This window comes from Salvelinus sp. IW2-2015, linkage group LG19 (genome assembly GCF_002910315.2).
Source record: "Salvelinus sp. IW2-2015 linkage group LG19, ASM291031v2, whole genome shotgun sequence".
Taxonomy (NCBI): Eukaryota; Metazoa; Chordata; class Actinopteri; order Salmoniformes; family Salmonidae; genus Salvelinus; species Salvelinus sp. IW2-2015.
In genome coordinates, this window is record NC_036859.1 from 25,091,386 (window position 1) to 25,105,180 (window position 13,795).

The 13,795-nt window shown below is 40.7% G+C and overlaps 1 protein-coding gene across 3 annotated transcripts; it reads right to left on the reverse strand.

The window, feature by feature from the left end:
- Window positions 1-891: 891 nt before the first annotated feature.
- Window positions 892-12,304, reverse strand: LOC111979360 (cAMP-responsive element modulator). Of its 3 annotated transcripts, none has more exons than XM_024009851.2 (8): window positions 12,158-12,304; window positions 10,490-10,610; window positions 10,058-10,189; window positions 9,261-9,352; window positions 8,901-9,043; window positions 6,182-6,361; window positions 3,086-3,251; window positions 892-2,726 (listed from the first exon to the last, which is right to left on the reverse strand). In XM_024009851.2, exons 2-8 carry the CDS (start codon window positions 10,604-10,606, stop codon window positions 2,582-2,584), a joined length of 975 nt encoding a protein of 324 aa, XP_023865619.1. In that variant the 5' UTR covers window positions 10,607-10,610; window positions 12,158-12,304; the 3' UTR covers window positions 892-2,581. The 3 variants fall into 3 exon arrangements, with proteins under 3 accessions (XP_023865619.1, XP_023865620.1, XP_023865622.1); XM_024009852.2 differs by having other exon boundaries at window positions 10,490-10,632; XM_024009854.2 differs by lacking the exons at window positions 6,182-6,361; window positions 8,901-9,043; window positions 9,261-9,352; ... (1 more) ...; window positions 10,490-10,610; window positions 12,158-12,304 and adding an exon at window positions 5,271-6,128.
- Window positions 12,305-13,795: the final 1,491 nt, after the last annotated feature.

Here is a 13,795-nt window from a genome sequence, read left to right on the forward strand (position 1 = left end):
AAATTAGAAATCCAAGGCTTAAAATAACAAGAAACTTGAGGGCAGTTAGAGCAGAAACAAGGTATACAACAGTATTGTTTCCTAGCTATACTATAAAGCACTAAACTGTTCTTGCACTTGAGATAGTCTGTATCAAGGCACAGGGCGAGACCCAGATGCAGACACAGGAGGCAGATGGTTGGAGTCTTACAATGTTTAATAWTCCAAAGGGGTAGGCAAGAGAATGGTCGTGGACAGGCAAAAGGTCAAAACCAGATCAGAATCCAGGAGGTACAGAGTAGCAGACAAGCTCATGGTCAAGGCAGGCAGAATGGTCAAGCAGGCAGGTACAGAGTCCAGAAACAGGCAAGGGTCAAAACCAGGAAGACTAGAAAAAAGGAGAACCCAAAACAATAATACAGGAAAAACACACTGGTTGACTTGACTAAACATACAAGACAAAATGGCACAGAGAGACAGGAAACACAGAGATAAATACACTGGGGAAAATAAGCCACACCTGGAGGGGGTGGAGACAATCACAGGTACAGGTGAAACAGATCAGGGCGTGACAGTCTGTGTGATATAATGATATAACGGTGATATTCCTTGGGGAGAAAATCTATTTCTTATATGCATTTCTGATGCCTGGAGTATCATAATGKATTATGTTAGAGCGTCATGAGGATCTAAGGTGTCTGGTGTAACACTTCTGTTATGAAATGTTGTGATGTCAGAGTTAAGGTATTTGAGGTGAAGAGAAATGATGTTGGTTAGTATTTGTGTTCATTCTTGTGTTTGTTATTTCAGAGGTGAGCCCAAAGGCATTGTGTGGTACAGACTTCAGTCCATATAGTGTGTCGTTTTCTGACTGAGGATTCATCTAACAAATCATTTCACTATAATTCATACTGTGGTATGGACATTTTATTAGAAATAGTATATTTTGACAATCTTCAAACATAAGAGGGATCAATACACATGAGGTGAACGTCTGGTTTTAAGAGCTAACCTGTTTGACATACTTTTCAATTCTATCCAAAACTTTTACTGAGATCAAATGTATTTTACATCTCACCTGAATTATATAACCACTGGCCTGACAACAAACATACAAAAAGACATATACCTGTAAACAGAAAGGTTATCAGGAAATTGAAAGCAAGCAGAACTGGTGTGAGGAAAGAAAACGAAGCTGCATCATGATCATCATAGTCAGGTCTGTGCTCTCATGGCCATACCTGTCAAACAGAGCAGTCATGAACTCTATTTTTACATGCCAACTGGCACACTATTACCTATTTAGTGCACTAATTTTGACCTGGGCCCATAGAACTCAGGTCAAAAGTAGTACACTATAAAGAAAATAGTGGGCCATTTGGGYCATATCATATCTGTTATGATCAACTAATTCATATAAAACGTTTATAACGAGTATCAAAATATCCAAACGTCAGCTTATCAGCACTTTCAGTGGTTCTTTTGTACAGTACACTGGCACAGCACAGTACTGTTCCGAGACACAGACAAAGGGGACAACGACTGGTGAGATTCAGCAAACATCAAATGTAGCAATTTTGTGTGGTAAAGCAGTAGTCATTTCAAGATGGTCTTGGTGAGATAAGATTCCTCCAATGGCTAGAAATATATAATTATTTAATATACACTCATCCGAGGGCCACGCCATGTTAATTTTACATTTTAAATTGAACTGTGTTGTTTGAAAAGAGACCAAGTGAAAGGCTGGGTCTTACACATTGATTCAGGTAACACGTGAAGTCATTAGACAACCCCGATTGACACTCAAACGGACAAATAAAGAATTTCAAAACTCGAATTATATCGGAAAGTGTCACACTGTCCTGTCCTGAAAGAAGAAGTCCATCTGATTTAACAAAAGGTATGTTGACAACAGCCAAGGTGAGCAGAGAAGTACAGTAATTTAAGGAGAACAACTGTAGCTAGCAGTGACAAGTAAAGATATATAGGTTTAGCCTTGTCCCAGATCTGTTTGTACTCTTGCCAACTCAAATGCTTTCATTGTCAAGCCAAATGTGATAAAAAAGTAACAAMGATTTGGCATGACAGCACAAACAGACTGGCACTCAGGCTAAGGTAGGTTGGCTTGCTGGTGAGTCTGCGTGCACTTAATGTGAACTTGCTGGCTGATAGTGAGGCTCTTCCGCAGCTTCAGCTTCTCCAATGCGGTGAGCCAATGGTGGTGAGCGGTGTGCCTTCAGGAAGCATATCTACTTCCTCTTCCTCTGCAGGCTGGCATCTCATTGGCTGCCTCCCTGCAAACAGCAGAAGCAAACGCGGCTGGGCGTCACTTGTGTATTCACATACAAGCGCGAGGACAGACAGGGGTCCTGTCCGGAGCAGGACTTGACTTCAGCCCYGAGAGCACAAGCCTATGGCCACCTAACAACCTCCGGTGCAGCATCAAATTGACTGGGCCCAAACAAGCGGAGTAAACGAGAAACAAAGACAGTGAAAGTAGTTTTTGTCCCAGTCTTTTTTTTACAGCAGTCAATCTGTAAACTCCACTCTGTGCTTTCTCAGTAGGATCTCTCTCTCTCTCCTGGCACAAGGCTGAGAGCAGCTACTCATTCTTGTGGCAGTAAATGTCCTTTAGCGCTTTGAGTTCCTCAATGAGGGTCTTGTTTTGGTTTTCCAGCACGGCCACACGGTTCTCCAGACACTTGACATACTCTTTCTTTTTCTTGCGGCACTCCCTTGCAGCCTCCCTAGAGAAGACAGAGTAAGAGACGGTCAGTGGGAGAAATCCCAGCTCTAAGCACCAATCAAAAACACTTTAGAGACTTCCCATAACATCCAGTCAACCTWTATAGATCATCAATTATCAAAGGGGTGCTTTAAAATCTACAGGAAACTGAGAATGAGGACCATGAATGATTTCGAAATCTGTTCCCCTTTTGCAGTTGTTGACCAACTTCAGAGCAACAGAGTAAAACTAGAATGTGTCCCAAAAGGCACCCGACTCCCTATATAGTTCACTACTTTTAAATCAGGGCCTCTGAGAAAAAGTAGTGCACCATACAGGGAAGAGGATGCCAATTTGGGACGCAACCTGTGTCTGTCTCACCTGTTCTTCATGAGACGGACCTCCCTTTTGCGTGTTACCTCCTCAGTGTGCATCGGGGGATTGTGCATGGACAGGGAMCCTGGGGACGCAGCCATCACCAGACCCTGGGGTAGGCCCGACGAGGTGGGCGAACGGAGCTGGTATGCTGGCATATCTCCAGTGGCAGCTAGGGGACACAGACAGAACACCAGGGTTKATTTTAATAGTACTTCTTTTAACCAAGTTTATCATTTGCACAGACAGACAGGACATCAGAATTGGAAGTGATTAAGTAATTTATTCAAACAAGGTGGTCACTGGAGAACAAATTATCACTTGCATTGACCACTTACCTATATTTAGCTCACTGGGGCAAAAACCAAGTGCTGTATTTTTTTACTCCAGCCCTTCAATCACACAGATTTCTCATCTTCTATCRACTTAGAGGATAAGCGACCATAAATTAGACATAAACGCTGAACACAAATCATGTAGATGGGTCCATTTAATAACAAAAAAKAACAACTGACCACTTGTTTAATGTTTTTTCTGTTAAAACAACCAGACAAGCCCAGATTCCAACGGACCGTGAATTAAGCAAACCAAACCTCATTTAAATGTTATTTTTCTACAGACAGATTTAAGATCACAGCACAGGTGCCAAATTAGGGGAAGTAGGCCTAAGCACAGATCTAGCTTTGTGTGGTTTGAGTACCCACATGAAAAAATACTACAGTTTACTATAGAATACTACAGTACTTACTAATGAATTKTGTAGTATACTGTAGAATACTATACTACACACTAAACTATCCCTTGATCATGTGTAGTACTTTCTATAGAATGTTGTAGTATACTGTCCGGGGGTGGGGTGTGGATTACTACAACTACCTCCTTGACATGTCTTTGTCAGACGATGTTAAGACAATCGTCTTTCTGGTTACTGAGTGGATAACTGCCATCCAAGTGAAAGAGAAAAGACAGTAGCACTGGCTGTAGCCTACGTTTCATTATTTGGTGATGATTCACTATTGATTCATTCATTTTTGGGTCAAACAAATCTTGTACTTGGAATGTGGTTCTGATCTGACCACTAGTATGTTGATAAATGTCTCTGACGTTTTCTGATACTCCAAAGTAAATACAGGAGAAAACTATCATCCTTATATGGCAAGAATAAACACTTATTCAAAACAACTATATTTTCACAACAAAACATTTTACTATTTTTTTCATTTATGAATTTATAATAGCCCAAATGCCACCACTGCACTTGTGTTTTAACGCAAGAGTGAGCAAGTAACAGCTTGCAGATCTAAAGGGATAAACAAGGCTGAATTCTTCTCTCCTGTCGTTATCGGAGTGGATGACTAAGCTGGTAGCGCTGAAGCTGTGATCACTGCTCTTTCACTGCTCCCACAGAGGGCTCTGTTCTGTCTGGAATCACAGTATGACTCCCAGCTGACGTCAATGTGAGTCTCACTCGACAGTTAGCATTTTCATTTGCCTGGCCCCATCTGGTTCCAGGAAACCGGAGTGACGTCAACGTCACCCCTCCCCCCCCCTCCTCTCCCTGGCTGCTCCAGAGAAGTGTTCTGTTTTGAGTGTTTTAGGGGGCAAGCAGACAGACAGGAACTGGGTTGAGCAAGCTAACTAAACACTTATTGCCATGTTCGGTTAACATAATGTCTAACTTTTCACTATAGGAATGTTGAATGGTAATTATACAGTACTCTTGTAATGTTTTCAAGTCTCAGAGAGAGAGAAATGTGGGCAGGATGCCTCTGTAGTAGCTATCTATTAACCTGAATTAGTTAGTCAGTGCACGTCATTCAGTTTGCTATTGGTTTCCTATGCTCTCTTAAAAATACWGTATCTTGATAAAAAATACTCTGAAACACAGCTTTTGAGGCTTCCAACTAAGCCAACTGCTATGACTTAATAACTATGGTAGACTACACACACTTTTGAATAAATTCTAAAAGTTCTGTAAAGACACTTAACAATCCAAACTTTCATGTAATTACTCACAAAAAAACATGTATTTAGCCCTCTAAATACAGAAACAATGCAAGTACATCTCTGAATTGAACAACAATGCAGGTATACATTGTCTATCACTGCCAGCATGATACATTTAACTTGCTATAAAAATAAAAGTGAGAAATACTGAGAAAGGAAAACACACTAAAAGATAGTTACATACCTGATTCAGTCTCATCTCCAGTAACAGCCATATCTTCTACTCTCTAACAATCTGGGATCCACAGTATTACACACTTTCTCTCTATCTGACTGTGTGTCTTTCTCTCTCCCTGCCTGCTCTCTACATGGAGTGGACACCCATCAACTTCGCACAAAATTACAATTAAGGACACTGACATCACAATGACATCACTGGACCTGCTGATGTCAATAAGACACCCTGCCTCTAGGCCCCTCCCCTGCTCTGCTCCTGGATCAAATGCTAAAGTGGAGCAACACAATGCAGCAAGATAGGGGAGGGAGGAAGGGTTAGCTGGATATTTTTAGACCATATGACGCAACTAGGCGACGTAGAACAAACATTAGGATATTGTGCCCAAGTGACAGCAGCCYTACTAATGTGAGCACCCTGATTGAAGCATTCCCTGGGGATTCACTTTTACTACTTGATATTATTATATGATTATTAAGCTTTTCATAAATTTCTCTGAAAAATAAGGTCAATAAATTCAGCATAATAAAGAAGTAGCCTAACAGAGAGGTTTTAAAATAATAAAAGGCAGAAATGTTCCAGTTATTGGATTTATAAAAATACTGACATTTTACTGAAACCCCTCATGGAAAAAAAAGTGTACATTACTCTGGTGGATATTACTCTAACTAACATAATTTGAATATATTCTACTGTTAAATCATAACACTGGTTCCATAGTAACATTACAGGGTCAACCAGTCAAACTTGACACTTTTTAGAGACAAACTAGTCAAGCTCCAGCCATTTCAAGAGCTTCCTTTTGTTCATTTACCAAATTAATGCAAACCTATACGTTGATGAATCACACTTTTCCCTACATAGTGCACTACTTTTGACCAGAGTCAAAATGGAGTTCATTTAGGTACAGTTGTTCCTACCTTGTATCACCACCTGGCCACCTTGTACAGAGAAGAACTGCTGTCCTGAGTCCCCTGCCTGGGTTGCATACTGCAGGATCTGGGGGGTACCAGAGTTGGACATGGCCAGAGTCTGTACGCCCTGCAGACCCTCACTGCCTGGGCTGGCTATCTGGATGGCTCCCCCCTGGGTGATGGCAACTGAGGAGGGACACACATTTTTAGAAGTGATGGGTTACTCAGAGGTATATTGTGGATGTTTGTGTGAATCTTATTAAAAGTTATCTGACTAAAATATAAATAGTAAATATACAGAGCTAAAATGGAGTGTGCATTTCTGACCACTGCTACAAATAGCTGATTATCAGCTGCTTCTAAGCAAGACGTTTTGGTCCATTAGATTAGATGTTTTTCTTGAAATATAGGAAAGTACTGTACTTTATGGAAGGTAAGGTCACTGGCTTATTGATGCACAACTGTAACCTGGAGAATTTGGCCTCCACAATGAATCCTCTGTTTAAGATCTCTTACACAATAACACAAACTGGATATAAAAATGAATGTCAGGGTTCTCCCCAGGATCTTTTCAGAAGGTGGTGCTGTGGAGTACGGCGCGGGGGAGGCCCCGAAAAGGGCCAGTGTCACTTTTGAGTCCAAACCATGTGGACACCCCTTCAAATTAGTAGATTCGGCAATTTCAGCCACACCTGTTTCTCTAAGAACGGGATCGGCTAGTGCTGAAAAATCGTCTGTTCTCGGTTGCAACACTCACTACCGAGTTCCAACGTCAGCACAAGAACTGTTCGTTGGGAGCTTCATGAAATGTGTTTCCATGGCCGAGCAGCCGCACACAAGCCTAAGATCACCATGCGCAATGCCAAGTGTCGGTTGGAGTGGTGTAAAGCTCGCCGTTGGACTCTGGAGCAGTGGAAACGTGTTCTCTGGAGGAATGAATCACGCTTCTCCAACTGGCAGTCCGACAGACAAATCTGAGTTTGGCAGATGCCAGGAGAACACTACCTGCCCGAATGCATAGTGACAACTGTAAAGTTTGGTGGAGGAGGAATAATGGTCTGGGGCTGTTTATGGTTCGGGCTAGGCCACTTAGTTCCAGTGAAGGGAAATCTTAACGCTACAGTATACAATGACATTCTCAACGATTTTGTGCTTCCAACTTTGTGGCAACAGTTTGGGGAAAGCCCCTTCCTGTTTCAGCATGACAATGCTCCCGTGCACAAAGTGAAGTCCATAGAGAAATGGTTTGTCGAGATCGGTGTGGAACAACTTGACTGGCCTGCATAGAGCCCTGACCTCAACAACTTTGGGATGAATTGGAATGCTGACTGCGAGCCAACCCTAATCGCCCAACATCAGTGCCCAACCTCACTAATGTTCTTGTGGCTGAATGGAAGCAAGGCCCCGCAGCAATGTTCCAACATGTAGTGGAAAGCCTTCCCAGAAGAGTGGAGGCTGTTATAGCACCAAAGGGAGGACCAACTCCATATTAATGCCCATGATTTTGGAATGAGATGTTTGACGAGCATCACGTAGTGTATATACACTACCGTTCAAAAGTTTGGGGTCATTTAGAAATGTCCTTGTTTTTGAAAGAAAAGCACATTTTTTGTCCATTATTATAACATCAAATCGATCAGAAATACYGTGTAGACATTGTTCATGTCGTAAATGACTATTGTAGCTGGAAACAACTGATTTTTATGGAATATCTACATAGGCGTACAGAGGCCCATTATCAGCAACCATCACTCCTGTGACTCCTGCCTAGAAGGCCAGCATCCCGGAGTCGCCTCTTCACTGTTGACGTTGAGACTGGTGTTTTGCAGGTACTATTTAATGAAGCTGACAGTTGAGGACTTGTGAGGTGTCTTGTCTATAATTAGATACATGCATCAGCATTCTCTCAAGATGCTGAAAGAAAGAAATCCTATTTTTTCACTCCTGTTTCCAAGTCAACATTTAGCCTCCATTTGGTTTATAATTTTCCTGCAAGAAATGCTTAATTCTGCAGGAGTTATTGTTAAGGCTGTGTGAGAGGTTATAGACCTACAGTCAGTGTCCAGATTTCAGTTTCCATTTAACCCATCTGAACACTAGGTTACAGTTCCCTTGACATGCTATCATCACACATAAGATAACACTGCTATCATCCTCTTTTACCACTTCACCAAATCTTTACCAAACATTACTTTTCTGTCCCTCCCTTCTCTTTATTTTCAACTCTTCATTTTGCTGCTTTTCTCTTATTTAATTAAATGTCAATATTGTCCTTTTTGCATCTGTGGATCGACGTTAACATTTTCTGCCCGTTCCTAAAAGCATTTGGTGATAGGCGTGTAGTCTATTTGGTACGTGTCCAGTTTGGCCCTAAAGGTTAGGCTTACGCACTAATACCAGATAGCCTAAAATAATTTAAGAAAAACCAAAATTTAGCCTATAGATATAATTTGCACACAAATTATACATTTATGTATTTTTTAAGGTATTYTTTTCACTTTATTCAACCACACAATATTTAATAACCCTAAACCCGCCCACCCCTCAGATATAACTGCGGTTATGAGTCAACCCGTGCATCACCAACTCTTACATTCTTTGGGGAGAACCCCTAATGTCACAATAGTGAGTGCACGTCAACATTTTGACCATAGTTGCGTCCTAACTATGGCAACCTATTCCCTGTATGGTGCAGTACTTTTGACAAGAGCCTAATGAAACTCACTGTATTGGCCGCTGCTGGTCTGATAGATTGAAGTTGGCACTTGAACTGAAGGCACACTGGAGGATGGAACCTCATCTTCAGGTTTCTCTTCCTCGATTCTCGGAATTGAGGAGGAATCTGATGATAGTTCATTGAGGATTTTTCTGAAAGAGGAAAGCACGTAATAAACTACTCTGCTTCGATTGCTTTGAAATGTCATTGCTTGTTAATCAAATTACATCTTGTTCCCTTTATAGTGCACTACTTTTAACCATGGCCCATAGGTCTCTGGTCAAAAGTAGTGCACTATATAGGGAATAAGGTGTCCTTTGGGGAAAAAAATGTTTGTTTCATATTTGCAACGTTTTTATGTCTACCAACCGATAAGATGGGCGTCTTGAGAGAATCTCTCTTCTTTTCTGTGTGTCTGTGACTGCTGACTCCCCATCTTCAAGCCCAGCTATGGAGGTTATCTGGAGCAAAGAAAAACACTATGAAGTCTTAAAGTAATGCATAGATATGATCCCTGTGTACAGTCACCTCCCTCCATTTAAAATACCTTACTGAATACTGAAAAATAAAAGTCATTCCCAGTGCRGAAAACAAATTTGGACAATAGTAGAAATCTCAGGTTGTTTCCTAAATGACACACTATTCCCCCACAGGGCTCTGGTCAAAAGTAGTACACTATATAGGGAATAGAATGCCATTTGGGACATATTCTCTGTAATTTAGAGAATAAAGGACAACTAGGGTGACATCATGTGCTGATTTGTCTAATGAAAGCAGACAGTGTGTTGTCTTAGAGACAGTCAGACACAATACAACATTCTGTGTACATGAAGGTTAAACTTTGTGCTTTTGCTAACTTCAATGCTGTCATTGTCAAGCCAAGCATGTTTGGAATGACAAAGAGTGACAAGATTTTMGCATGATGGGACAAACAGACTGGCACCCAGGCTAAGAAACTARAGCTACAAGTACATAAAACCATTCTTTGGTTTTTCTATGGGGAAAAATAACTACAGTAAAATAACACAATGCAGATTTGACTGAATTTAGCCAAGAAGGAGTGACTTGAGGCTGTATCCCAAATGGCATATATTCCCTATATAGATCACTGGTCAAAAGTAATGCACTATATAGGAAAAGGGAAGGGATGGAGCTCTATTAGCTACCTGCACATTCTGCATCTGTGGTGACTGGATGACAGAGGCCTGAGGAGCCTGGATGACACCCTGAACATGAACTGTCTGCCCACTAGGTAACTGCACCACTGTCATGCCAGCGGAGTCTCCTGTTCCTGAAACCTAGAGGAAGATGAGAGATGTCCAATTGTTTTACAAGCAATTTAAACAATATTTGAGAAATATTTGAGGAAAGTAAACTCTATCATCAGTACGTCTAAACTAGCTTGAGTGCCAGTCCGTTTGTGCCATCATGCAAACGCCTTGTCATTTATTGTCATGTTTTGCTTGACAATGAGTTATGGAGTTGGCAAAAACACAAACAGATCTGGGACCAGGCTATTTAGACCCCGATACACATCTGAATTATAAGAGTGATGATGAGTGACATTGGCCACAACACACACTTCACAAAGTATCTACCTGAGTGATTACTGCAGTGGGTGAGTTGGATTCACTCTGACTTGGATCTTCATCAGACAGAGAGTCATCAAAACGTCCCTCCTGCTTTGACGACGCAACCGCTGTGTCCATGGTCATCGGACTGGAAATGTCAGGAAATTAGGCTAAGCACAATTAGTCTACTTCGCTTGTTTTTATAAGTTTAAGGTTATTTTAAAATACAGTGAGCTCCATAATTATTGGGACAGTGACCATTTRGTTTTTTTGACTTGGATTTGGATTTGACTTGGATATGAAATTATACAATGACTATGAGGTTAAAAGTCAGCTTTAATTATTTMAGGGTATTTTCATCCATATCGGGTGAACCYTTTYGAAATTACAGCACTTTTGGTACATAGAGGACCAAAAGTATTGGGACAAATTCACTWWTTTTTTTTATTTAACTAGGRAAAGAACAAATTCTTATTTACAATGACGGCCTACCCCGGCCAAACCTGGATGACGCTGAGCCAATTGTGCGCCGCCCTATGGGACTCCCAATCACGGCCGGATGTGATACAGCCTGGATTCGAACCAGGGACTGTAGTGACACCTCTTGCACTGAGATGAAGTGGCTTAGACCGCTGCGCCACTCAGGAGCCTGCCACTCGGGAGCCTATATGTGTATTAAAGTAGTCAAAAGTCTAGTACTTGGTCCCAAAGTACACAAAGTTAGGTATTCTCCTGTGCTGTAACCATACTTTGTAACCATCATTGTAATGGTTGAAATGGAACAGAATCAAACATGTGGTTTCCATTTATTTGATACCGTTCCATAGAATCCATTCACACCATTACAATAACCCRGTCCTCCTATAGCTCCTCCCACCAGCCTCCTCTGATATGCCATCAAAGTTCCAAGAACTCTTCATAAAGTTTAAGTCAAGTGGCCTTCAAGTCAAGCATTACAAGAACACACTTKAACCAAAAGGTTGATGTGATTGTGAATCAAATGAATGTATTCGATGCAATGTAGTGTTAAATATGGCAGTTGCTATTGCTTGMACCTTGGTTCATATTTTCACTAAACTTTCCCCCCCATGGAGCAAACAGGTGCCTGTCTGAATTCGAAATGGGAGGAGTCTTGTRTCTAAGCTGTCTGAACTGGTTAGTTTGTACCTGTAGCGAGGTTGTTACATATGAAACTTTCTGCTACATCTGTAGCCATATTCAGCACCTAAAGAAGATACATTGGGTACATTAAAAGGTCTTGCTGACAACCACAATGTATTTTCTTCAGTAGCTGGCTAACGACAGAGAACGCGAATGGAGTTGCGTCGTTTAGCTATGCAGCTGTTCGATAGAAATTGCGACTCGCACCGAAAAGCATTAGGGGTGGTAACGTTAGCTTTAGATAATGTGACTAGCAGCTAGCTAGTAGAAGGGAGTTACAGAAAAAGTTAAGTAATAATATACGGTCACTGGTTGGCAAGCCAATTATCYCTGTATACCATGTCAGCTAGCAAGCCAAACACTGTTGCATTTGTTTTTGTGCATGAAGTTGTTCAGRTGGCTAGCAAGCAGGAAGTAGATTCGACTGCGAATCGAAAGTTTGTCCATGCGTKAGTGTAAACCGTGAACGTTCTGTCTCGTCTCTCCTTTTTTTCTGGGCTTGTCCCGCGAGTAGGCTACAGTGTAATAACTTACCAAAGTTAMAAATTACGTAGTCAGACTCGTCACTAATTATGGTAGGAGTGGATGGCTCGAGCCACGTAGTCCCCACGTCAGTCRTGATGATGCAGCGCTAAAATGTCGACCAAGCACTCGTCCCCTCCAACTGAACACTACAGAAAAACACTACACGTGGGAGGAGCTTCACAGATTACTGTACTCTGCTACTGTAGCTAGATTGAGGGCAAATCATTCTGTTCATATTTAACGTTAGACAACAATGCACTGAATAAACTAATAATAATCTTATGATTAACCTTTGATACTGTATATTACTAGCAATACTGTGAGTTAAAAATAGTATAATAGTGTTTAGACCTACTCTGAAGTTTAAAGAGTTAGCCTAAACATTGTCATTATATTTTCCTTCTATCCCATGTGCACAGTGAACACTTAACATTGATACATTGTTCTTATTTTTTTCAGATCATGTTGTAACTTGTAATGTAGGCCAAGAGTTGCCTGGCTGCCCAAACTTCAGTTTGAGTAGTCAGGCAAAGTTTACAGTATTTCAATTTTATCTGGATGTGCTATCTAGTGGTTGTAAATGGGAAAACAACTCTGGTTTGAAATGTATCAATTTGTTATTGATTTAACCTTTATTTCGACAGGGACTCATGCTGAGAGCAAGGTCTCTTTCTCAAATGAGCCCTGCATACACATAAAACACATCAGTACACCAAAAGAAAAACAATAATAGAAACAAACACATTRTTATGTAAAAAAAWATATATTTCTTTGAGCTCAGCAGACTTGAAATTTGCACAGTGTTGAAAGAATTGAGAGAACATTACATATGGCTATTTAAAAATATATATTTATCCTTTATATTTAACTATGCAAGTCATTCTTAATTACAATGACGGCCTAGCCGACGCTGGGCCAATTGTGCGCCACCCTATGGGACTCCCAATCATGGCCGGATGGGATGCAGCCTGGATTCGAACCAGGGACTGTAGTGACACCTCTTGCACTGAGATGCTGGCCTCATTTACACTATCCTTCTTAATCTGGTTCCGGCAAAAGGCAAGTTTCCTCAGTACATTGTTCGTTGCAACGTCATCTCACCGAGTCTACCTCTCACAAGTTACATTTTTTTTGTGTAAAGTACAACAGTAACATAACACTCACAGGAATGAACTGTTTTACATTTTGCCCATAGATAACAAAAAAATACTTCAAATGTTTTACGAAATATCCTTACATAATGGAATTTTGTACTTTGTCTCAAGAAATGGATTGGTACATTTTGTGTAGCGGCATATCTCAAAATACTAGTAAAACAAACAGTATAGTATAAATACAGTATAATGGGCCTATATTTATAAAGGCTACCATTCAATACATAGCTATACAAAGAATATGGGTATTGAATGAAAGTTTTTGTCAAATGGCAACGGTTTTTTAATAATAATTTTCCAAACTTACTTAGATCTGCATTTCAGCCAAAGCAGTACTGCAATTATCAACAATCTGTTTATTAGGTGGAACTGTTGAAATAAAATAAATGGATGAAAAAAAACATCTCCAAAACATCTAAAATACACTGCTCAATAAAATAAAGGGAACACTTAAACAACACAATGTAACTCCAAGTCAATCACACTTCTGTGA